The 27,458-nt window shown below is 39.5% G+C and overlaps 1 protein-coding gene across 2 annotated transcripts in view; it reads right to left on the bottom strand.

The window, feature by feature from the left end:
* Positions 1–7,039: 7,039 nt before the first annotated feature.
* Positions 7,040–27,458, bottom strand: part of LOC135706730 (CTD nuclear envelope phosphatase 1 homolog) — a 42,168-nt gene continuing 21,749 nt past the window's right edge. Inside the window, exons 2-5 of one of the 2 annotated variants that reach the window (XM_065228415.1) lie at positions 22,893–23,150; positions 18,032–18,214; positions 17,760–17,954; positions 7,040–7,545 (exon numbers count right to left, since the gene is read on the bottom strand). In XM_065228415.1, the coding sequence (XP_065084487.1) occupies positions 17,763–17,954; positions 18,032–18,214; positions 22,893–23,150 (633 nt within the window). In that variant the 3' untranslated portion in view covers positions 7,040–7,545; positions 17,760–17,762. The remainder of the gene's footprint in view (positions 7,546–17,759; positions 17,955–18,031; positions 18,215–22,892; positions 23,151–27,458) is intronic. The other variant, XM_065228489.1, reaches the window with a different exon arrangement.

Here is a 27,458-nt window from a genome sequence, read left to right as displayed (position 1 = left end):
TCATGGACCTTACTGGTAACCATAACCATTACCATTAATGTTCTCAAACCATAAGTTAAAAGGTTTTAGTATAGTTTTCATTCCGAAAATGTATGGAGAAAACAAGAATTTTGAATGGTAATGGTTCTTAACAACCCATTATTTGTAAGGTCCACTTCCAAAAAATTATAATACTTAAGGTTAAAACTTTATCATAAAACGTTCATGTAAAGTTCCATAACCATTTCAGTTGAAGTTTAGCAGGGATTATAAATTTTTTTTAACCATTTTAGGTAAGGTCAATTTATGGTTCGTGCTTATGCGGGAACGCTTCCCGCCCATAAGCTGTAGACCGAGTGCAGAATCTTTGTGATGATAAAGGGTGTCCACGATGAAATTGCCACACTATGAAATTGCTCTAACTTTTTAACCGTTGGGTAGAATTTAATGAAAATTTGGGTGGATTTAGTTCATAGTGCATTATTTACATCCTGCAAGTTTTAAAGTCCTGTGATCAAAACTCGCGGAAATGGAGTCGAAAGAACAGCTCGTGCGTGATAAAATCTTGCGCATTCATCACGAGAACAAGGATCTCTCGCATCGTTCCATCGCTAAAACGTTGGGAATCGCGAATTCCACGGTGTCGCGAGTGATTAAGCGTTTCGAGGAACGGTTGACCACCGATCGGAAGCCCAGAAGTGAAGGAAAAAGTATTCCGTACAACACCAAAAATCACAACCGCGTAGTTGGGGCCTTCAACTGAAATCCGAACGCCTCCGTTAGGGATGTGGCTAAGAAGCTGCACCTAAGCCGAAGTTTTGTCCAGAAGGCCAAAACTAAGGCTGGGCTTCGAACGTTCAAGGTACAAAAGGCCCCTAATCGCGACGAGAAGCAGAACAAGTCCGCCAAAACCCGTGCCAGGAAGTTGTACCTCAACATGCTGACGAAAGTTGAATGCTGCATCATGGACGACGAAACATATGTGAAGGCCGACTTCAAACAGATCCCCGGCAACCTGTTTTTCACGGCCAAGGATAAGTTCAGCGTTCCGGAGCATGTCCGCACTCAGAAGATGTCCAAATTTGCGAAGAAATTCCTGGTTTGGCAAGCCATCTGCACGTGCGGGAAGCGGAGTGCACCTTTCGTGACCCAGGACACGATGAACGGACAGGTGTACATAAAAGAGTGCCTCCAGAAGCGGCTGCTTCCTCTCCTGAAGGCCCACAACGTCCCAACAATCTTCTGGCCGGATTTGGCCTCATGCCACTACTCCAAGGACGTGCTGAAGTGGTATGCGGACAATAAGGTCAATTTCGTGCCGAAAATGTTCAACCCTCCCAACACTCCGGAGCTCCGCCCCATCGAGAAGTACTGGGCGATTATGAAGCAGCACCTTCTTAAACGACCTAAGGCAGTGAAGACAGTCGAGGAACTGAAGAAAGTATGGGTTTACATGCAAAAAACGGTTGATTCACAGGTTGTGCAGAATCTTATGGCCGGGGTTAAGGCCAAGGTGCGGGCATTTGCGTATGGACTGTGAATAAAATACGAGTAAAATGGTAAAATGAAGTTTAATAGTTATTTCTCAATCCCTGAAAATTTGATGGCAATCGGATGAAAACTCGAATTTTGCGAATCAATTTTGTGTGTGGCAATTTCATCGTGGACACCCTTTACTTTCCAAACGTGCATATCCATAGAAATAAATCCAATTCAATAAAGGATTGATTTCCACTGCGACTAAATTCAGCATTCCTACTAAAATATCAAATGCTGTGCTTAATCATTTAATATTAGTACAGAGCAATAAACAATGTACGGTGATGATTAATCTATTAATATGCTTTTATAAGCGGGTTCAAATGCACTTTTGGTAAGCATCAACACTGATCTGGCAACACTAGTGTGCATCTTTCCAATGTGGTAAAGATCCAGATCAGCCCTGGGACCTGGTAGCCTAATTAAACTACCTCAAGGTTTTGCCAAAGCCCAGGGAACAATCGATTGTCTGTCAAAGTCATAGGAAAAGTCATTCCAATCGAGCAGAAGACCTGTCAAATGGATAAGATGTCATCTCTTTATAAATTCAGGCTCTTTAGTCCATACTATAGTCGATATATTTATAGTCCGGCGGACAGAATTTCGAGCTATCAAAAAGCGAAGTTACTATCTACTTTTATAAACAAAACTTGGAGTTCTTTCCTGGCCAACCGAACGCAAATTAACAACATCGTATGCTAAAACATGCTCGATTGGTTCCGTTATTTGACAGCTCAATTGGTTCCCGAGATTCTCTTCTTTAGACTATAAATATAGCGACTATCGATAGTCGACTATAGTCGATAAGGCCAAAAACAAACAACAACAATACATACGCATTTTGTGTTTGTATTGCATGTACAGTCAACTCACTTACTCGATATTCAAGGGACCATCTACTTAACATTAGCCGAGTCGATGGTCTTCGCGAAAAACGATGATTGATGAATTGCCACCTGAAAAACAATCATGCTCGATTGGCTCCCGTCATTGTATCAGCCAGACTATGAATATAGTGACCATAGTTATCAGCCACTGCCCACAATATGAGGGTCCCGTGAATGCTACTACATGTCAGGCAGCATCAGAGAAGCACTCAGCGACGACCCGGCCAAGACTGCGGCACTGATGGGCTTCCTTTGTGAGGCTGGCCTCTTTCACCGAATCTAATGTCCTCACCTTAAACCCTGACCACCGCAACTCCAATTGATTCACTTTATTTCCAAAAATTACGCTGCTTGACCGCAACGAAACAAGATCTTTCACAAAACATCACAATGACTTCCGCTACCCACAATGACCACGATTTGAAACATGAATATACAACTCGTACATATAACATGCCAATCAAATTACAGCAACAACTCTCGAATATCTGACAGAAGGACGCGATTAAGGAAAACTACTAGGCACCAAGATGACTACAACTTTGACAGCAAACAAACTTTTCATACTATGTAAAAGAACCACTCTGTATTAAGTGGACCCCCCTCTGGGGCTTCACTCTTTTTTTTTTAGACCCCCTACAGCAAACTCTGTAATTTGGGGAGTTCCCTTCTGGAACTCCCAACCTTTCTAACTAGGGAAACCTCTTTCTAAGGTTTTCAGACACGAACCAGCCCACGACTGAAAGTCTCTTTAATAAAGATATCTAATCTAATCCAATCCGACTTCGTTTTTTAACTAAATGCATTAAAATTTTACTTCATTGAATTCCGGTTGTTTAAGAATTTAAGAAGAGATCAGGAAAATATGTAAAAGTACATTTTAGCATGATTCAAACAAAATTCATGGGAAATGATCAGGAAATTTTTAAGATATTTCAAGCAAGGTTGCAAATGCTCTTTCCGATTGAAAACGAAGGGGGTGACTCTATCTACGATGCAAACAGATTTTGTTTTGCACACTGAGTAGATAGAAAGACGATTCTGAAGATTTCCTGCAAAAAGATTATGTACGATGCAAGTAGATGCGAGAAATAAAAGAAGATTTTTCGTAGATTGATTCGCTAGTGTGAAATTTTTCGAGCATCTAGAATTACGATTTAGGCTGTGAACCAAATGCCGAGTTAAATTTAACTCGTGGTTAAAAGTGACATTTCGAAAGTTATTTTCTATGTTCGAAAATCCCCGTACTGTCGATCGACCAGTTTTCGAGCCACGGTTGTCAAAATTTAACTTCTTGTCTGTCAGAAATAACCATGCTCGGATAGCAGGGTTAATCGATAACTTTTCATCTGTCAAATTTTAACCAAAAGTTAAAATAATCCACCAAATGGTTCAGAGCCTTAGATGTGACGCCCCCTTGTTGGCGCGTTCACGCCAGCGCGCCGCTACTGTAGCTTGGGTTTGACCATCGCGTACATCATCGCAACCGCCCAATACGCACCGGTCTTGACAGTTCGTCGTATCACTGTAGTAGTGTTGAGTCAGCAGTACATGGGAGAGTGGGAGAGTAGCTGTATTGTTGGAAAGATAGATAGAAAAATATTGAATAGTGAACAAGTACACAAGTGAATTGTAAAAGTTTCTCTAAGATCGTGCCGATTGCCTTTGAAATTGTGCTAATATTAATATTAAAAGTGATATTATCACCTAATTGGTAACGTACATGAAATTTAAAATAGTTCTATCAGTTAAAATCAAATTGATTATCCTAGTGTTTTGCTACTTAGTTTGCTACAGTCAAGATCGGAAATTCCTAACCCTGAATTTGCATGCAAGCTGGATTTTATCATTAAAAGGTAATTCCTACTTAACTAATACTTAAAATAGTTAAAATGCTTAAACTTAAATGCTTATAGTACGGACTAGTGCGAGCAGGGATTATTAGTACGGATGAGTAGTACGTGCAGGAGATTATTTCGAGTCGAACGAAAAGGTATTCAAGGAATCCGCACAACGGGACTAAACGTAAGTGGTCAAAATCTTTAGCTAATTGTTATGAAAGAAATTAAGCAATCCACCACCATGAAAAAATCTAATTCTGAATAATTACAATAATTACAGGAAAATAATAATATTCCAAATACGAAAACGTAAACCCCAATTCTCGGTTGTTTTCATTCGATATTATTATTACGGAAATCATCCCGACCCCCAATCTGTTGGCAATTTCCAACATCCCCTCGATTAAAAACATGTTTTTCGAAATAATTAAATCAAAAGATGATACCATGTTTTACTAATAAGTTACAAGAAGAGGTTGCAAAGTATGTGTTTGACGCATAAAACCTGTAAATGTTGTTATCTAAGAGTCATAATCAGCAATTTTATTAGTGCTGAGTCAGTGAGTGGGTGATAATTGATAAAATTTACAGGTTTCATACGTGTAAAACACAAACTTTGTATGCTCTTCTTGCATCTTGCATATTTAAAAAAACGGATGTCGTCATTTCAATGCTAACGAATATCGAAAATTTGTACAAGACCGAAATATTCCGATTTTCCCAAGTCCTACAACTCTACTTTTTGTTTGGCTTTTTGGAGCTGATCGTTTTTCTCATCCATTTTAGTAGCTTCACGTTTCAGCTTGCTGTACTGCTCCGCCATCGCCTGGAACGTTTTTCCGACAATGTACACCTCGCCAGCAAAGCAAATGAACTGGCTGGATTTATTGAAGATCGTGCCCGCATTTGAAAGCCTAATCTTACTCTAAATGAAGGTTACAAAACAAAAACCGGAAATTTCGGAACGTTTTAGACAAGAAAGCCTCACTCTGCCAACCATGTCATGTCACTTTTATCCAGTTTGCTTGTATTATTACCTTTTTATTTGGATTTTTCTTATTGTTTTCTGATGTCCTTTCTATCAAACTATATGTACAAATTAATACCTATTCACTCATATTAGGACTCTTGACAGGGAGAGTGTTTGTGTTTCTGTTTTTTATTGTTTTTGTTTTGTTTTTTTATGTTTGCTGGATTTCCGTTCCTTTTGCTATTTTTGGGATGACATTTGTGTGTGTGTGTGTGTGTAGAAGTATGAGTGCGGGTAGTTATCTGAATTCAGTTATAGTTTGCCTGCATTGGTTTTATATTGTTCACTACTGTTTCTCTTTTCATGGTATACCATTCTGTTGAAAATTGCAATCGCGTGTTTTGCGTGTGTAAATTTACTTGTTTGTTTTTTTTTCAATATAATATTACAAGTTTCCAAAATAGATTGGTTGTTTATTTTTTACTGATTTTAACTTATTTATGTTCCTCCATTTGTTTACTAGCTTACATTTCTAACAAGAGAATTTGTCATTTGTTACCAAGTATCCTTAACAAGATGTGTGTGTGTGTGTGTGTGTGTGTGTGTGTGTGTGTGTGTATAGGTGTGTCGAAAGAAGAACATGTTTAATAGTTTTGTAAGTGATTGGACCAGAGCGGAAAAATCGGGTGAAAAGAAGATCGGGAAAAATTCGGTAGTGAGAGACTTTGTTCAAATATAAAACCGGTGTACGGCGGAGTTTGTGAAACTGGAAACGATTGCTTATACGTTAATGGCGAAGACTTGTTTATGGAGAGAGTAGCAGCAAAACACAACTTTTGAACACAAGCCTTATTAGGACAAAGTTTTGCTTCACAGTGTTCTAAACTACATGAGAAATATAATTATAAAAAAAAACACGAAATTATAACACTAACCCCCTCCCCCGGCATGGCTAGGATACGTTCGTTGCGGGGTTCTTCTACTGAAAACTATTTGGGTGTGCTGCCTTTCGTAGTCGAAGCGGAAGAATCTTATCTCTGGGCGCGGGTTTTTCTGCACATGTGTTTACATTGCGCTGCTAGGTGCTAATAACCAATTGTTAAAAACTACTCAAATTGTTTATTTGATTCTTGGTATATCTTTTCTTGACAATCTCAATAGCCTCTAGAATTGATTGTGATCGGCGAGTGAAATTCAAAAGAACAATTTACTAGCACACAGGATAATACAGATTGGGAATACTTTCTTCTGCTGGTGCCGTCAGAATAGGAAGGACGAAGGTTTGCTAGTAGCACTATAATGCTTTCCTTTGCTTCTGGTATCGGGAAGATTTCTGTTATTTTCTCGAGGGGACACAACCAACGATGTTATAGTAGGTTCATTTGGTTTCACCGAGTTCCTCAAAATAGTGTATAAGATTATCGATTAATGATATCCTTTCTAGGAGAGAACATGATTTGCTTTACAAGTATGAAAATCTAGTCGATTGAGTGTATTTTCGCGTAGTGAATGAGTTATTATCATAAATTTGTAGAATTATATTTAAACTCCTAAAAAAAAGCACGGAACCCTCTCGCTTCGTCAACTTTGTTTAACTTGTTGGTGGTAACCTTATGCTCGTTTGCACTTCTTTTCTAGATTTGTGTCACTTGGCTTGCTTCCATTAGTAGGATTACCTGCCTTTGTATATTTTTAAAAGTATTTCCATTTTGTTTTTTTATTTGCATTTATTTTATACACTCATTTAATGGTATGTACTACGACAATCATTCCTATAAATAAGGTTCTTACCAACTGTCCCCCGTTAGTTATTCAAACAAACATTCAGGTAAATAATGTCAGAAAATGTCATTGACATTTTTGCTACAAGCGGTTTGTTCACCGCCACTACTAGTACTACAATTTTGTTTCAGTGTCCAATTTCCTAACCTTAATTTGTCTTTTAGAAAAATTTGTTATAACCAATTAGCAACAAATGAGCTTTTAAGACAAAATAGTACACATTAAACATAGGAAGCATGACAACAAAATCCGTAGCTATTACGCGAAATAGTTGAAGATCATCGCGATGGTAAAATCATAAGGATGCTTTTAAATAACTTACACTTATTGTACGAAATATTTAACCCCCTTCGTTCTATTAAGTTAGTAGGTATTGTTCAATTTATGTCTACCCACTCTTGTGTTCTTTAGTTTCACTTCAGGTTTTCTTTCTCGACGATTTCGACGCTCGCTATACCGACAGTAGGATGTGACTTTAGAATAAAACAAATGAATATTTGTAAGATTTTAGAAGTCTCACAGCGCACCATAAAATATTACTTAAATTCTGCAAAGAGAGATGGAGAAAATTTGACAATTAATTTTATTATTCAATTGATTTATGGACATATTTAATACATTGTTTGCATTACTGAACACAAGATGAAATTTATGGAAATCCTAGAACGCCTAGGGTGCGGCGCATCACTCGCGTCAATTCCGAGGCCCCATCACTGCAGGAGATTGAAACAGTTATCCGAAGCATGAAATCCAACAAGGCTCCAGGGGTCGATCGCATATCAGCAGAGATGCTCAAAGCTGACCCCATGCTATCCGCACAAATGTTGCATCAACTATTCTGTAATATCTGGGAAACCGCGACTTTTCCGGCCGACTGGATGCAGGGCATCTGAGTGAAGGTCCCAAAAAAGGGGGATCTGACTGTGTGCGACATTTGGCGAAGCATCATGTTACTGTGTATTGTTCTTAAAGTTCTGTGCAAAGTTATCCTAAATCGGATACAGGAGAAGATCGACGCGACTCTCCGACGGCAGCAGGCAGGATTCCGTGCCGGAAGATCTTGTGTGGAACATATTGTCACGCTCCGCATCATCCTGGAGCAGGTCAATGAATTCCAAGAGTTCCTTTATTTGGTATTCATTGACTACGAACAAGCTTTCGACCGTCTCAATCACGAGAATCTGTGGGGCGCCCTGAGACGCAGGGAGTCCAGGATAAAATCGTCAACCTCATCGAAGCGCTGCATGAGGCTTTCACGTGCAGAGTTCTGCATAACGGAGCCTTGTCCGACCCTATCCGGGTAGTCGCTGGTGTGAGGATGTATACTATCACCGTTACTGTTTCTCATCGTAATCGACGAGATCATGGTAGGTGCAATTGACCGTGTACCGAACCGTGGGCTTTGGCAGCCTATCACCATGGAGTCTCACCATCAACGTCAACAAGACCAAATCGTTGGATATCAACACGGGCAACCCTTCCAACTTTACGGTAGCGGGGCAAGCAGTGGAGAAGGTCGAAAGTTTCCAATATCTTGGCAGCCAAATAGCGTCGGACGGCGAGACCAAGAGCGACATAGGTGCACGAATCAAGAAGGCTAGGGCTGCCTTTGCGAGTTTACGAAACGTATGGAGATCCAACCGGATAAGTCAACGCACCAACATCCGAATTTTCAACTCGAACGTGAAATCTGTGTTGTTATACGCCAGCGAGACGTGGTGTGTATCAGCGGAGAACACTCAAAAGCTGCTGGTCTTCATCAACCGATGCCTGCGGTATATAATTCGTGCCTGGTGGCCTCACAACTGGATCTCGAATGCCGAGCTCCATCGTCGATGTCATCAGAAGCCGATAGCAACAGAAATTCGAGAGCGAAAGTGGAGGTGGGTCGGCCACACACTTCGACGGGGCGGAAACGAAATCTGCAAGCAAGCGCTGGATTGGAATCCGACAGGACATCGCAGTAGAGGCACACCCAGAGGCTCATGGCGGCGGAGCCTCAATAAGGAAATTAAGCAAGTCGATAGGAATCTGACCTGGGCCCAGGTCAAGGCAAAAGCGAGCAGCCGCCCAGGATGGAAGTCTTTCACGTTGGCCCTTTGCACCGCTGGTGGTGCACAGGACCCTTAAGTAAGTAAGTAAGAACACGATGCCTCCGGTAAAATATGAAACGGCATATTGACAATGTTTGAAAAATCACTGCTCAGCAATGTATCGACAGGTTTGAAATCTATTGATACTGAATAAAACTTTAAAGTATGAAGTGATAAGAGATGAACTAGCCATATGGCTAAAAATCTCTACAATAAAGAAAAATAAAAAAAAAATAAAGTATGAAGTTTCAAATGACGTCAGTAGATTTGAAATTCGTGAATAAATGGCTGAGCTATTATTTTTTAAATATTGCAAGTTTGCCGTTACACATTTTACCGGATGCTTCGTGTTCTGAGCGTTAATTAGCTCACTACTTAACTAGCCTATTGGCAAATGAAATAAATTAGCGTACCCCATTCTAGTCGAAATCCTAGTTGATTAGGCTATGAAAGTTTGATAAATAAAATGAGGGGTTCGTGGATTTTGCTATGTTTCGAGGAGTGCATCGATTAGCTTGGCACCGAAGATAGTACCAGAGCTGAGCCAAAAAGTTGAGTACGTTTCTTTGGGACCTATTAGTCTTAGAGTTACCTCTATGCTAGGCTGAAAGCCTTTATAACTAACATTATAACTAACCGTTAATCTTTATAACTAACCGCCAAAAAAACAACTTTAAAATTCGACAGCACATTTTCATAAGGACCTAAGTTGCAAACGTAAACACTGATTTCTACCGTAAATTCATCGCAAATCATTATCTATCAGCGAAAGCTATCAACGACAGGGTGTCTACTCATTTTGCCACATAAAATTCTCTGAGTTTTCCAGGCTTCATTTTGTATTATAGCGAAGACAACAAATCAAGAAGACTGGCAACTCTTCCATTTTCTTATACGAACGCTATGAGACAGGTACAATCGCGTCATCTGTCGCTCAAAGGTAAATGCTTCGAACGAATTTGATAGCTAAGACTACATCCTCAGAAGAAGGGTTTGTGTATTTGCTCATTTTTTATGCGTTGCTTCCACCTTCACTCAAGCGCAGCGCCATTGTATCTGTCGCTAGGATTCTGGCAAAGTTGCCAGTCTTCTTGATTTGTTGTCTTCGATTATAGGTAGTTATTGTAGTCGTGACTTGTACGGAGATGAGATTTGAACTCGTGACTTTGGCGTGAGTCCTATGGATGTTAACTGCTAGTCCAGGTTTTTCCAGGACTTCAACTGAAGATTTTAAGGTTTTTAAAGAAAATGTTGTTTAAATGATAAAAATAAGCTATTTTGGGTAAAACTCAGAACACAAAAATCCAAGAGAAGTCTATAAAGAGTTTCAAGAAAATTCCAAGATAATTCCAAGAAATTCTCATGAGGGTATTTTGAGATGCATTCTGAGGTGAAATCCAAGGAATTGCATTAAGTCGCATATCGAGAAGTCGAGGAATATTCCAAGCGAATTCTAAATTATCCAAATTATCGCGAGAATTATTTAGAATACGAAGATGAATTAAGAGTAAATCTCAAGAGTTTTCTCGAAGGAACTCCTAAAGTGTTCTGCACAGAATTCCGAGACTGTTAAGGAGAAAAATTCTATAGAGTACCGGACAGAATCATAAGCTTATTGAAGGAAATCCTGAAATTAAAAGTAATTCTGAAAGATCCTAAGCAAATCCGTGAAAAAATAATCAAGATATGCAGAGATGAGATTCTTTAAAAAAAAAATAGCAATAGCCTCCCTTAGCTCAGTCGGTAAAGGCGCAGCTACAAAGCAAGACCATGCTGGAGGTGGCTGGGTTCGATTCCCGGTCCGGTCTAGGAATTTTTCTGGTTGGAAAATTTCTCGACTTCCCTGGGCATAGAGTATGATTGTACTTGCCACACAATTATACTAATGCAGAAATGGTACAGGCATCGAAAGCTCTCAATTAATAACTGTGGAAGTGCATCTAGAACACTAAGTTGAGAGCACGCAATAAGCTAATATGCGATATGCAATAAGCTTGAAATGCGAAGAAGAAGAAGAAGAAGAAGAAGAAGAAGAAGAAGAAGAAGAAGAAATTCAAACACTGAGGAGTTTAACATCCAGGATTAACAAAAATTCTTAATATTCTGGGGCTTTGATTGAGAGCAAATTTAAAAATCCTGGTCTTAGAAAACAGTTAGATAATGGTGCTAGAAATTTCAGATAAGTTTAACACCAAGATATGGCTCTAATGTTGGCCTATGAATCTAAGATTGGGCCCATCGCTAAAAATCTGCTATTTATCAATTTTATCAATTTTGTCATTGGGACGGTACTAATGGATATTTTTGGTCTCTATTGAAAATTTAGTCGATTGTCGAATTTCTGTATGGGCCCAAATTAGGGGCATTTAGGCCGACATTACATCCATTTCCCCTATGTGAGAAAAAGCCTCTATGGACGTGAGAAATGTAGACATTTTCTGCAATTTGTGACATGAAAAGTTTTTAACGTTCCTAATTATCAAAAATATTCCTGTGCCAGACTCTGGAACATTTCTAATTTAGACTAAAAATGTATATCAACAGAATTCGATTGTTATAGGTACAACGGAATACTGTAAGGTTCCAATCCAATTCCCGGTTCGCACGGCAGGGTGTCTACTTATTTGGTAAAGAGAATTCCCTGAGTTTTTCAAGTTTTTCCAGGACTTCATCGTCTTAGAATCATCTCAGAATTAGAACACTCTCTGATATTTTCATTTGCATCATAAGGCTTGTACTGGAAAAAAATGCACTATTTTTATCCGTGTGTAACTTTTTTATCCGTGGGTGAAAATTGATGAAAGTCTGGGTATAACTAGTTTGGAGTGAATTGTTTACATGTGCAAAATTTCATACCAATCGGTTCAGTGATTATTGAGATGTCATCGAAACAAGAAGAAAATCGTCGGAGAATTTTGCGCGCCGTCATGGAAAATCCGACTGCGACCATGAGATGGATCGGAAGACAACTGGGAATCACCCATACAACTGTGTCTCGGGTGGTAAAATCGTTTAAGGAGTCCCAGACGACCGAGCGGCGGGCTGGAAGTGGAAGAAAATCGAAGACAGCTGACCCTGTGAAGGCCCGGAAGGTGTTGGATTATTTCAAGCGTAATCCGAACCTTTCGATTTGCGACGCGGCTCTGAAGGCAAAGTGTTCCGCCTGGTTCGTTCAACAAACCATGAAACGAGCTGGGATTCGTGTATTCAAGATCCGGAAGGCACCGAACCGGCGTGATCAACAAAACACGGCGGCCAAATCCCGTGCAAGGAAGCTGTATCGAGAGTGGTTAACGAAACCGATGTGTGAGGTTATGGGTGACGAAACCTACATTAAGGCAGACGCAAAGCAGATACCGGGGCTGGAGTTCTACGTTGCCAAATCACGGTTTGATGTTCCGGAAGACATAAGGAAGAAGAAAGTGGACAAATTCGTCAAAAAATACTTGCTCTGGCAGGCCATATGCCAATGCTGTAAACTGAGTAAACCGTTCATCACAATGGGTACCATCAACAGCGAAATTTACCGCACCGAGTGCCTCCAGAAGCGTCTGTTGCCCTTTCTGCGGTCCCACGGAGGCGAGACAATATTATGGCTGGACCTGGCATCATGCCATTACGCGTGATCGACGTTGGACTGGTACAGAGACAATAACATTGTTTTTATACCAAAAACCGCCAACCCCCCAAATTCACCAGTGATTCGTCCGGTGGAAAGATTTTGGGCCATAATGAAGGCCAAAGTTCGAAAATCGTCCAAGGTGTTTAAGAACGAGCTGGAGTTGAAGAAAGAATGGATGAAAGTGACCAAAAAGGTCGGCTCCACCATTGCACAAAATTTAATGAGGGGTCTTAAGGGAAAGGTGCGGGCTTTCAGCGATGGAAAGGAAATTGAAGAAAGTAATTATGCCGAAACATAATCCATATGTATTAGTTCATTACCTGAACGTTTCAAGAAAATCGGACTTAAACTAAATTTTTGGCGAACACTTTTGTCTGGTGCATTTTTTTCGAGTACAGGCCTTAATGCAGTTGAAATTCTCTGCAGAATACTCTTTGAATTCACTCTGCAATTCTCTTCAAATTCTAAATAATTTTCAAAGTAGGTAAGTAATCTTACGTAGGAATTCCCCAAATAATTTTCCTGAAAATTCTCTTGGAATTCTCCTCAATATTCGGAACGTATTCTTCCGATATTTCCATGGAGTTATTCTCGGAATTCCTTTGGAATTCTATTGCAGTGATCCCATAAATTTAATCAAAATCCCCATGGATTACACCTAGAAATCACTTTAAAAACTCTCGAAAGTATTCAACAGAAATTTTTCTCAATAGAGCTATCCTAGAAATTGAGAAGGATTAGTAATTCGGGGAAAAATTGATTTTTTTTAGTTTATTTATTAGTTTACATCAACAGACTGAGTGTAGCCCCAATGATGTTTAAGTGAATAACATAAAATACATAGTACAGCTTACTAAAATACACAATACAATGAAAAACATGGTCATTCAACGGTTTACTGCGTCAGGGAAATATGGGAAAAGCGCCGGCGTAGCATCTCCGTGTCAGGTTGAAATCAAACACTGAAGAAACTCGATTGAACACACGTTGAAGGCCGTCTATAGCACCGTTCATGCTATAGTTAGTGCGATGCTGAGGCAATCTTAACATAGCGTTATTTCGTAGCGCTCGGGCTTGGACGTTCACGTTGATCTTCTCCAGGATTGTAGAACAATCAATTCTACCCTGTAAACTATCCGCGATGAGCAGGGCCCGCGAAGTGTCTCTCCGAGTACGTAGCAGCTCCAGATCAATCAGTTGACATCGACTTTCATAACTGGGTAGACGAAAAGGGTTTTTTCCAAGGCAGCTTCCTCAGAGCAAATCGAAGAAATCGACGCTGAACGGACTCAACTCTTTCAGCACCATTGTTATAGCTTGGGTTCCATACTGCAGAGCAATATTCCAGGCTGGACCGCACCAGGGAACAGTATAGTGATTTGTGACAATATATATCGGAGAAATTCTTTGCAATCCTGAAAATGAATCCCAATGATCTTGACGCGAGATGTGTTGCTTATACGTTAACTGGGAATCCACAATAACTCCCAGGTCTTTTACGTGGTTGACACGGCTGATAGTTGTTTCCTGAAGTACATAATTGAACATGATGGGTTCCTTCTTGCGAGTGAAGGTGATAACTGAACACTTCGCGGGGTTGACCTCCATTCGGTTCAAGTTACATCAGTTAGCAAACGCTTTGAGCTGATATTGGAGGAAGTGACAGTCATCGATAGAACGGATCCGGATATAGATTTTAAGATCATCTGCATACGATAGACGAGGGCCTTCGAGGACCAGATTCACGTCGTTAAAGTACAACAGGAAAATCAACGGGCCTAGGTGACTTCCTTGAGGTATCTCTGACGTGGCTGGGTAAGTAGCAGGTTGACATTCACCAACGGTTACCATCAGATGGGATAAGAGCGACATTGACCACCGGTTACCATCAGATGGGATAAGAGCGAAACCATCGCAGGAGGTTGCCATTTACCCCGAGTCTATCTAACATAGCAATCGCAATTGCATGGTTCAGTTAATCGAATGCAGTCGACAAGTCGGTGTAAATTACGTCTGTTTGAGCCCGTTCTGTCATGCTTTCCGTGACATACGATGTCAGACAAAGTAGATTAGTGGTAGTAGAACGACCGGAAAAGAAGCCGTGTTGATCACTACTTAGATACTGCTTACAATGAGAGAGCAGGGGCTCCATGATGATTAACTCGAATAACTTCGAAACTGAGCTCAACGATGTGATTCCACGGTAATTATCCACGTCCCGTTTGTTTCCCTTTTTTGTGAACAGGAAACATATGTGAAAATTTCCAAGAAGATGGAAATATACCACTCGAGATGGACATGCGGAATAGATGCTGCAACGGTGTCAGCAAGCTGGTGATATGCTTCTTCAGAAATACTGATGGGACACCATCGGGTCCTGGGTTGAAGGACGACTTAAGTTGTTGTGCGGCAGTGGAAATCATCTCGACGTCGATGTCAATTGCACCCAACGCTAGAGTGGTACATTACTAGCTGCTAGGGTAACGTGGTCGTCGGTTAATATCTCATTAGAGAATACGCTGGCAAACTTGTCTGAAAACAAGCGACAGATCTCCTGAGAGGTGGAAGCAACTTCTCCGTTGAACATCATTGACGATGGTAGGTCAGACTCTTTGCGCTCCTCGTTAACGTAATTCCAGAAGGACTTCGGGTGTGACTTGAGTTTACTCTGAATCCCACGTTGATATCGCGAATAGCATCGATGGCTAACTCGCCTGAACTCATGTTTGTGCCTAACGTAATGATGTTTCAGCGACAGCATACGATACTTGGTGAATTTCCTTAGTGCCGCTCGCTTGGTCGATTTCAACTTTCGCAATTGGCTCGTCTGCCAAGGAAGGTGTGACCCTTTTCGGTGAACTCTCTTTGGAACGTGTCTGTCAATGACATACGCCAAAACATGTGAAAAAGTTTGCGCAGCGGTTTCAACGTTATAAGGGTCCAGGACGCTTCCCTAGTCTATGCTAGACAGTACGTCGATGATACTACTATGATCAGCTTTCCGAAAATCGTATGACACGTTTGTGGAAATGTTTTCAAAACTCCGAACGTACCTATCTTGGACAGTAACAACCAAAGGAGGATGATGATGACCTTGCTTTACTAGTGGAGAAGGTGCCGTGGTGATAACTGGAGCAGTGTCCTGAGCGCTAACGAAACAGAGGTCTAAGCTTCGATTGTTCTAAGGCTAGCTGATCCTGTATGAAATACAGAGCGTACAGGGTCTGGATAGAGAAAGCCACTGTGAGATGGTTTCCACGAAACACCAGCTAGATTGAAGTCACCCAGAACAATTATCTTATCAACTGGAGTTGCAGTTTCCATTACGGCGGAAACAGACCGATAATGGGTTTCGATAAGTTCGTTGTCACGAACACGGTCAGGAGCAATGTACACCGCACATAAGTACAGTGTGCGATTAACATTAACTATTAACATCTTCTTCTTCTTCTTCTTCCTCACATTTCAAGCTTATTGCGTATAGCATATTAGCGTATTGCGTGCTCTCAACTTAGTGTTCTAGATGCACTTCCACAGTTATTAATTGAGAGCTTTCGATGCCTGTACCATTTTTGCATTAGTATAATTGTGTGGCAAGGCAAGTACAATCATACTCTATCTCTATGCCAGGGAAGTCGAGAAATTTTCCAACCCGAAAAATTCCTAGACCGGACCGGGAATCGAACCCAGCCACCTCCAGCATGGTCTTCCTTTGTAGCTGTGCCTTTACCGACTGAGCATAACATACATACATTTCCACTACTTTAACTACATATTCTTGACAAATACACGTCTTTCGGTTACAATGTGCAGCCTTCTTCTTCAGTGTCTTATACTAATAGACTAGTTTCACTAAAGACGCCAGAATTCATCAGGATTTTCCTCGGAATTCAATTCTTTTGCAATTTTTCTCACAATTCCATTGATACTCTCATCAGCATTCCTTTAGAATTCCCATTGGAATGAGAATATAATTTGCAATCGTTTCAGAATTCTCTTGGAATTCTACTCAAAATTCTCCTTAGAATTAACTTGCAGTTTTCCACACAAATCCCGCGAATTTTATCAAACTTAGTTTAGTGCTTACGGAGTTCGTGCTTCATTATAGCCTAGTATCGATTGAGATCCTTCGGCACGGAATTGACCCCATTCATCTTGTACCACTCCATAACGTCGTTGAAGTAGTGGCAAGAGGCTAGATCCGGCTATACCGGCTTGTAGGAACGTTGTGTGATTTGAGAAACGGAAGCAGTCGTTTCTTCAGGCACTCATTCATGTAGACTTGGCCATTTACGGTTGTAGTTGTTACGAAAGGCTTGCTCCGTTTTCCGCACGAACCAATCGCCTGCCAAATCATGAATTTCTTGGGGAACTTCGACACTTGCTGTTTCCTGAGGGACTCTGAAATATCGAACTTGTCTTTCGCAGTCACATACTGATTTCCCGGAATTTGAATTTATACAGGCAGTGTGGTTTTGTCAACATTATTTGTGTGTACCGCTTACGTGCCCGCGTTCTAGCTGTTCTATTCTGTGGTTCATTGCGGTTTGATGCTTTCTGAACCTTGAATGAACGTAGTCCTGCTCGTTTCTTGGCTTTCTGGACGACATCCCGAACGGAATAATTGGGTTTGCGTTTGAAGGTGGCAATCACTCGTTTGTGAACTTCAACGCAGTATAGAACACTTTTTCTTGCATTCACTTGCTTCCGATCCACAGTTAAACCGTTAAACGTTTTCCAAAACGTTTTATGACACGAGAAACAGTGGATTGTTGGATTCCCAACATCTTTCCGATGGCTCGGTGCGAAAGATGTGGGTTGTTGAGGTAAGTGTGCAAAATGTTCTCGTGCACGCGCTGTTCCTGCGATTCCATTTTCAAAACTACTAGAAATTTCACAATGAAACTCACGCAGTGTAAACAATACACGCGAGGCCATCTCACCCAAATTCTCATTAAAATTAATTTCATATGGCAAAATGTTACAGCTTTGTTAAAGTGATGCAATTTAACTGTGGAAACCCTTTATTGTAGAATTCCAACTTACCTGCTACCACAAACGGTGTAGGTGTAGATTCCGCGACAGCACTGACCGTACGTCGTTGGTAAACCTTAGCGCATCTAGTAGAGGTAACAGTGACAGCAGGCAGATGTCCATCGGGTCCGAGAACCAGGATTTGATTGGTATTGCATTGTTCGGGAAACACCGATACGCACCGGGTGAGTTGTCGATGATGAATATCTGGCAAGAGTGGAAAAAATTTTAATTTAACGATAATCTTATTTTAAGCCAATCAAAATAATCTGCACAATGCTTACTCTGTTCAGATCGCCGCAGATTGCCGACAGGTCCTTGGTGTACGAGCCAAAGTCCGGCGTACAGTGCTGTCGGTAGTAGCGACGCTTCAGAATGTTGCGACCATTGTCAAGCTTATCGGCGACCGCAGCGCCGTAGATTTCCATACTGGCGGTGAAAACGACTAGATCGTACCATTGCGATACCTGCGAAAGTTACGAGCATTAGTTTACATTTCGAGCTAATGTTATTTTTTAATCAAAGTAAAAGCTAGTTTATCGAGTATCTCAAAAAGCAACAACCATGAATGTACCCCCTACGAGAGCGATAATGCTTATCAACCTTATCACTAGGTGAGGACTGTGAGTGAGAAAACCGAACAAATTCGTGAACCGTGATGGTGCAACACAATCATCAGCTTGATTCTCGTAATGAATAGCATAATTCACGCTGAACTTTTCTTATCTGTGCCAAAGACTGATAAGATTAACTAGCTAGAAAGATAAGTTAAGTTAAGTTTTCTTTATTAGGGAGGCAAAGCTAGAAAGATAAGACATCGAATACGCCCTATAGAAAATTGAATGGCCGAATTCCAACACAAATTTGAATATAGGGAACAATTCACGTGTAACTTTTCAAAAGGTCCTAAGTAACAAATGTAGACATACGAGTTACTCGATAAAAAAAAACTATTGCTCTTCTATCATTGTATGTGATTCAAACACACCCATTCAAATTTACTTTCATGTATTTAAGATAATCAGAGATAAATTTTTTTCATATGTACAGTTTGAACTGATGGGTTATGATTGTTACTTCGTACATTTGGACTGCCTAACACGATTGGGGCTCTAAAGGCGGGGCATGGTTAGATTAGGTACTCTATTCTGAAATCTGTGAAAGGGAATCTAGTATCATGTAGAACAAAACTCGACTACTTTTTCGAAGGGACGTATCAGCTTTTGTAAACAATGCATTTGATCGTCGATTTGGCGTAACTGGTAGCTCCACCACTATCAGGTAGGGGAAAATTTCCCCTATATGATGGTACTGTTAGAATGTGTGGACGAGCTACCAGTTACGCCAAATCGACGATCAAATCCATTGTTTACAAAAGCTGATACGTCCCTTCGAAAAAGTAGTCGAGAAAACGTGATTATGTGCGTTTCCCTTGCAAGGCGTTTATGCGGAAGTTGTGCTGTCTCTGCTTAATCCGTTCTTGAAGTCATCTCTGGTAGATGTAACAATAGCTGCAATGTTCAAACTTACGACTGGATGCCTTCCTTCAGATAACAACTTAAGTGCGGTAAAAATCGATAGAACTGTTTCAAACACATCGTCGGTACTTGAGCCACCGACATGGTCATCTCTTTTTGCCAGTGGTGGCGGAGGGAATACCCCTCACCATCCCTCTCCAACGGGGGAGTTTGGTAAAGAAAGATGATCAAAACCGATTTGTACCTTCCTAAAGTTTTCCTTGCTAGCTTTCTACTCTCTATATGCAATCAACAACAAATTATGAGAAGAAATAGAAGTAATTTGTGAGGAGAAATGCCAATTAATTCTTAGGAGACTTTCAATGTGAGTAGAATTCCAAGGGAAGGAGTGAGATGAAAAGGAAATCTGAAATGAATTCAATGAATATTCGGAGAATCTTTCGAAAGGGTTTCTTATTGTGGAGAATTCCAAGGAAAACTAAAAGAAAATTGAATTCGGAGGATAGCTTCACCAAAATTTTGAGGAATATTTCAATGGAAATCTCCGTAGAATATGGAATGGACTATTTTGAGGTTTTCAGAACTACTTGAAAGTTCCCAATGTTTTCCTGAAGTTAATGAAACTGCCTTGAAGTTATTTTGTAGTTTGAGAAACTAGCCTGAGACTCACAATACTTCTCATCAAATTCATAAAGTTCCCTGAACTTTTTAGGACTTCCTAAAGTTTCCTACATTTTTTCAATGGTCATGGATCTCTTCTAAACGTTTAACAATTTGCTGAAGTTCTCTAAACTTCTTTAAAATTCATGTGACTTCTCTAATGTTAACGGAACTGCTCTGAGGTTCTTTGTTCTTTTCTGAAATTCTCAAAACTTCTCTAAAGTTTTAGCAGTTCTCATGAATCTTGTTGTATTGCGCTGAATTTATTTGAACCGCCCTAAAAATGTTTAAGCTTCAGTGAGCTTCTGAACGTAAGCGAAGACCTCAATTAACTTTTTAACGTCTCTGAAGTTATCTGAAAATCTGGGAAATTTTCTAAAACTAGAAATAAATGGCCTCCCCAATGTTCATAAAAAATCCTAAAGTTCGCGGACCTCTCCTTAAGCTCCATAGATTTCTATAAAGTTCTCGAAATGTTTGTGAAGACGACAGTCCTTCTGTGAAGTTTTCGAAGTTTTTATAAATTTCTGGAACTTTTGTGCTACCGCAGTTTTCGTGGAATTAGAACGAAATAATTAATATAGTTCTATGATTTTCATTGAAGTTCTCAAGATTTTTTTGAAGTTCACTTCCCTTAAATTATCGACACTGATTTAAAACTTCTTCAATAGTCTAGACTTTCCTCGTGGTATTTAAACTGCCTAAACGATTATTGAATTTCCTAGACTGCCCTGAATTTTCAGTATTTTTTAAGAACCCCCAACTTTACTAAAATTTAACTATTTGCCTTGAAGTTTCGACAATTTCCCTTAATTATTATAACCATTATAAGCGGTCCCTAATTTTCCCTGAACTTATCAGTGGTTACCTGAAGTTCTTTTAATTTGTTTAATAATCCGGTAATTTGTTTGATATATATTCATAATTCCCTGAGTTTCTCGCAACTTCTTTAAGGATTTTACATTTTCCTTGAAATTGTTTGAACTACCCTTTCTGTAATCTGTCTTGCTGTTCTCGAAGCTTCTCTAAAACTTTCAATTCTATTGAAGATCTCGGTTCTGCTGCCCGGAAATAAATGGAATTCCCGTAAAAACCTTTAAATTTCCCTGAAATTCTCTGAACTTCTGTGAAGTTTCTGAAATATTTCTGAAGTTTTCATAAATTCTCTGAGGACTCTGTACTTCCCTGAAATTCTCGGAACATCTTAAGGCTTCTCTTTTTTTTCAGCATATCATGGAACTGTCCTGAGTTTTTCTAAATTTACGATTATAGATATTCAAACTGCTCCAAAAGTCTGGAAACTGCTCTTAAGGTCTGAAATTCCCCAAAAACTATCTCTAGATCTAGCTTTTCTAAGGTACTTAGAACTTCTTAAAAAATTGCACAATACCCCTCATGTTTTCTATATTTCTCAAGTTCGCTTGACACCTGTGAAGTTCTCTGAAATTCTATAAATTTTCGGGTGCTAAAAGAACAGCTTTGAGGTTCTTAAAGCTTCCAGAAAGTTCCCCATATTTTCAGCGTATTAACTTCCCTTATGTTCCCGCAGTTTGCTTATGGAGCTTCACTGAAATTCTCATCATTTCTTTTCATAACTCATTAATTCGCCAAAGTTCCTACGAACTTGAAATAAATCATTTATTTTTTTCCTTGATTCTGGCACTTTGAAAATTTTCAAATTCTTGAAGTTGTACATGCAATACGAAACTTCAAGATATTGAATAATTTTAGATCTTGGAATTACTCAAATTGGGTAAGTTTTTTACAACTTTATTAAGTGAGAAATTAAGTAAGTGATAAACTTCAACATTCAATGAATTTGATTGTAAAGCTGTTTCTTTAAAACTGATTGACATGTCTTAAAAACGTTTGGGTAAATTTCTGTTGTTTTTGATCTACAAAAAAAAAAGATTATTTTTAACGCATTTAAAAATTTATTATAAACCTGGAATTTATCCGTTAAAATACTGGAAAAACCTGGAAAAGTCAGATAATTTTATTTAGAAAAATGAATAGACACCCTGTAGATAGAGAAAGACGATTGAACGCCTAAAGCAAAGAATGATCAATCTTGAAATAAATTCACGCTAAAAAAGTTGAAAATAGTGACTGATTACAAGAAATAGTGACTTTAGTGGCCTTAAAAAAGGGACTTTTTAGTGACTGTCTTGAAAAAAGTGACTAAGTCACTAAAAAGTGACTCGCTACCAGCCCTGCAACATGCCATGTATTGTGATGCAAACGATTTGTGATATCTTTCTTACTCACAGACTTCAGAGTAGCGTACCTGACCTGACACTGAAAAAGTTGTCGGCACTCTTATTTATACATTAAGATCGACACTAGAAGTCCTTCCTTTTAAGCATACTCGACACAAAGGATAATTTCAAATCTTCACCCCTAGCGGGATTTCACGTTTTTTCTTTGATTGGAGCGGGGCTTTCGAAGAATTGTTGTGTTGAGTATGATTAAAATTGGGTTTTCGGATGTGAATCTAAATGCATATTTAGAGGTACCAAACATGTTTTACAGTGTCAGGCCTATTCCAACAGCAGCGTTTGACAGTAGGCAGCAAGTCCCGGGCTCAAATCGTTTATTTTGCTGTGCTGGGCCCGCTGTCACGGTATAACATGTTGCCTACGCGCCTGCCACTGGGCTGGTAATTTGTGATAGGTTTGTTAACTTCACTGCCCTCTGTTAACAAGTACCGGAAATTTACGACAGATGTCGCAAAACAACATTTGTGATATCTGATGACCAATAAGCGCAGAAACAAAGTCCATCGTCTACCGACCGCCATTTGTCAGTAATCTTTCAACCAATTGAGCTGACTTTTTGTGAGTGTTAAGTTTGTGGTGGCTCAATTGGTTGAAAGATTTCTGAGAAATGGCGGTGGGTAGACGGCACTACCCACCGCGCAAATTGGAGATTCCTGTATTATTTTCTTACAGCAACTTACAGCAAAAGCTGTACCTTAACCCTTACAAAAAAAAACAAAGATACTCACAATATCCAAAAAGTAGTCCACGTGGGGCCGCTTGTGCACGAAAAACCGCACCGGATGCCGGTCGATGGTGACCTTGACGGTGAAGTCGTGCGGCGTGCCGGGTTTCACCGTGTTCCGTGGCATCGCGTCATGGTGCGAGTGGATTAGCGTCTCGTCCAGGTCCAACACCAGGGTCTTGCGCTGGACCATGCCGAGCCGGTGCCGGGACACCGGCGACAGCGGGAATAGTTCATATTTCACCGGTTGATGCTGTACAAACTAAGTCAGTCAGATTATCGTAGGAAAAGAAAAGGCAAATCATTTGGTGTGATGGTGATACGGTGGTGGCGGGTGGCGGTGGTTGAGCGTGAATTTGGTTACGGGGGGTAGTTTATTTCGTGTTCAGATCAACTAGCAGCGGGGCAGCAGTGGCAGTGAGATTTGCAAGGGGGGCATAGACACGGAATTTTTTTTCCATTTCGCATTTTTTTTTTTTTTTTTTGTCTTTATTTTAGAGATTTTTAGCCTGAGGCTAGTTCATCTCTTAATTTCGCATTTGTTTGTTGGCGAACATCGTGGATGATGAGAAGATGAGCAAAAATGAGAAAGGGAACATAAGCAAAATGGTCAAGCAGCAGCACTTATATTTGCGGTGGGTACTTTTGGGTCGAAAAAAAAAAAAGACGAAGCAAGCGAGTGTGAGCGTGCCAAGTGATTTATTTTTGCAAGCGGCATGAACGTAAGTAAGCTTTGAATTCAAATGAGCGAATGAGTGGAGTTCCTTCCTCCAATAGGAAACGTTGAGGTAGCAAGGACAGGTACCTAGTATTGATTATACACACGGGACGCAAGATAAACTCGGTACGTACGTACGAGTAGAACGATGTTTTATTGTTCGTATGACAAGTGATTATATCATATTAACATTCAATTATTCGAACCTATGCGTAGAGCGAATAGTCAATCAATGAACATCCGACAATACCTATTGCTTGAAGGATGCAAGTATTGTCATCACAGCTGAAAACTGGAAAAACCCACTAGCGAAAATCGGTTTTACTCTCGTTCTATACGTTATACATAGTGTCAAAAGTAGTGCGCTGTAATTGAATAATGATGCGCTATAAATCGCACAACTTCCGACGCTATGTATAACATATGGAACGAGAGTAAAAGCGATTTTCGCTAGTGGGGTTTTCCCATTTTCAGCTGTAACGACAATATTTACAGATAAATGAGGACATCATCCACATAGCGTTGCAATACGGTCATTGACCGGCAGCTAGAAATCAAGAGGCCATCTGTTCCGATCCAGTGATAATACATGTACATACACACGACAAAAGAAACCCAAGAATTAATGATAAATGCATGTTGCATTTTTATCTAGAAGTCACAATCCATACTTTTTTCTTTCTTTTTTTGTGGCGGTAGTTCGCGTATGTGTTGCTGTACTTGGGCAGACAGTGTGGGAATTTTTTCACAATCTGTCTAATTATTGTTGGCAACGGGCCAATACCTGAGCGAACAACAAGCAGACACGATGTTGGAAAAGGTAACAACATATCTCTCCAGTCGGAAAAGCGATTATGAGATTATTAAATTAATGAAGCATTCGAAGGGGGTGCTGAGGTTGACAATGTTATCTCGCCTTTTTTATAAGTCCTAACTGTTTGTTCATTAATGCTTAAACCCCCAACATCTGATACTGAAAATGCTAAAACATTGAATTTAGGAAATTAAATTCCCGGGTGCTCAAAATATGTTTCCCGGTTTTATATAAACTGATCAATATGATAAGAAACGAAATACCGGCATGATTGATGTCCCTGGTAAAAAATTTATGGCATTTTATTTTAACCCTTAGTCCGTGTCAAAAAAAAAACTTGTCTGTACCTTAAGGTCAATTTGACCCCAAATTCAAATTGTAATATCTCAGCGAAGTTTCGACGGATTTTAAAATGTGTAGTGTATTGTAAAGTAAATTTAATGTACTTTCAGTTTACATTATCAAAATTTATTTTAAGGGGGTGGATCTTTCATAGGGAGGGATCATTGTAAAAATATTCACATGAAGAGGCATATTTTGATGTTAGAGATGTTTTTATCACGAGATCTAACCAAATAGGACGTTGCTTTCTTCTGCAAAGATATTCAATAATACAAGGTATGACATAATATACTTACTAGATGGCGAAAACGAAAAGGATCAAGTTGCGCCATCTTATATACACATCATATAACGCTATCTATAGATCCTTCTCATATGGATTGTTCCCATCTTGAGCAAAGTTGTTCAGAAGGACAAGACCAATCTTAAAGTGAAAGTTCAGATCAGAATTTACTCACCAGGTGGCGCTAGTGAGGCATTCATTTTGAATTGTTAACATTTTGACTAGATAGAAGGTTCCCGTCTTGCGCAAAGTTGTTCAGATGTACAAGATATATATATTATGGTTAAGAGCTCAGCTCTTAATTCACTCACCAGGTGGCGCTAGTGTGATATTAATTTTGAATTGTTTGCCCTAGCTTAACATTTGGACTTGTAGCCCTAACAACATCTTGACTAGATAGAAGGTTCCCGATTTGGGCATAGTTGTTCAGATGGATTTTAAATTTGTTTGCCCTTAGATGGACTACATAGAAGGTTTTCATTTTGGGTAAAGTGGATCAGATAGACAAGACTTATTCTAAAGTAAAGAGTTTAGTTCAGAATTCACTCACAGGGTAGTGACAATAATGTGACAATAACGTTGAATTGTTTTCCCTAAATTAACATATGAACTGGACAGAAGCTTTCCGTATTCCGTAAAGTTGTTCAGATGAACAACAATTATTCTAGACTATTTATGAGAAAAAGCAGAGGCGTCGCGTGCCTCATTTGTTTACCTGTGCATCAAACTTTGTTCGTTCGTTATAGTTGACCACCACATATTAGTTTTTGTTTTATTTTTCAATGCTCCATGAATTCGAGGGACTATTATATTACTATATTAATCACTACCTAATGTAACATTTAAAGTGCCTATCATCTTGTGTAAACAAAACTTGTATGGCCCTTTTCGCGCTAACCGAAGTAGGAGGAATTGCAAAACTTAACTAATTCAAGCTGAACATTGCATTAGGTCCTCAGTAATATTGATCGATTCTCTTCGTCGACTTTCTCTTTCGTTAATAACTTGAGCCCATAACCATTTCTTGTTGTGTTTGTCGTATTAGATGCTAGATAAAAGCTTCTTTTATCGATAGGTGTGCTGAAAATACCTGGGAATGTTTTTACATGGCCGTGGAGATACAAAGAGAAAGTCAATGGAGAGAATCTGTCAATGTTACTTAGGACCTAATGCAATGTTCAGCTTGAATTATCGTTTTTATCAAAAGGCTAACTCTTTCGACTGAAGTGTAATAAAGAATATCCGTCAAACACTTCCGAAAACAAATTCATGGAGTCCCCTGGGTAGCAAACTTGAATTAATCACCTCTTTATTAATCAGAACAACACTATCAGAATGAACCAGCGGAAGCTCATAAGTTTTGACAGGCGCACCGGCGCAACTATCGGTAATTGAGAGATTCACAGCTGACAAGAGAGTGAGAGCGAGCTTTTGCGCTCTCTTTCTCTATTACTCTTTTCGTCTGCAATCAGATATCCAAGTGCAAAGCGAGAAATGCACGCTTTAGGCACCCATACATCACAAATATTCTTCTAATTTAAACTCACACACTCAAACCGGTCTGCGAGAATGATACACGTCCAAAGCGTACCAGACTGCTGTTTCCGTGTTGTTCCCGTTTGACGCGTGACTGCGCCATGTATTGTGAAAAATTTGTGGTATGTTTCAAGAGGTGATAGAAGGTCTGCTAGGCTTACATCAGGTATTTGACCATTCACAAACTTACCACACGCCATCCAAAAAAAGCTCGCTTTTAAGTACACTACTTAACGAGTTTTGTCATGGTAGTGATATCGACATGCTTAGAAATCAAAGCATTAGCGATTAGGCAGACCATCCGAACTGAATTTAATCCTTTTGAAAGCAAACCAAGGTCGAAGATTTAATTGAGTCACACTATAAATTAGTGTATTCATGGTCACTTTGTGGTCTGGAGTAAAGAAGTACAGCTATAATGTGACCATAAAATTTATAATTTACACCTGTGTCGTGCCACGGAGAAAAAGTGACTAATATAAACCGTACCTTATTTTTAAGATTTCTTTTTTAAATAAATGAAAGCTTAATATGAATTGCTTATTTCTTTCTAAATGTGGATGACAGGAATCTTCTGAACAGAGTTGGCAACTAATGAAGTATTTGTTCTGACCAAGATAGCTGAAGAGAGCTATATTCTAATTAGTTAAAAGGTCAAATAAAAGCAAACAATATAAACACAGTTAAGCTCTAGCGAACTCTGGTAAGTGAATTCTAAACTTTGATGATTACCATATAATTGTTTTAGTTCATATTAAAAACTTTGTCGAAAACATAAACCTTCTATATAGGCAAGTGAATTTTTTACAGATATCCGTGAAAAATTCACAGATATTTGTGAAATTACAGGAAATCTGTGAAACTGTTTACCGAACGT

This window comes from Ochlerotatus camptorhynchus, unplaced genomic scaffold (genome assembly GCF_037179485.1).
Source record: "Ochlerotatus camptorhynchus isolate MF236.1 unplaced genomic scaffold, CSIRO-AGI_Acam_v1.1 ptg000002l, whole genome shotgun sequence".
In the NCBI taxonomy this organism is placed as follows: domain Eukaryota; kingdom Metazoa; phylum Arthropoda; class Insecta; order Diptera; family Culicidae; genus Ochlerotatus; species Ochlerotatus camptorhynchus.
Note: the sequence above shows the minus strand (reverse complement) of the source record. Positions and strands in the feature narration are given on the sequence as shown.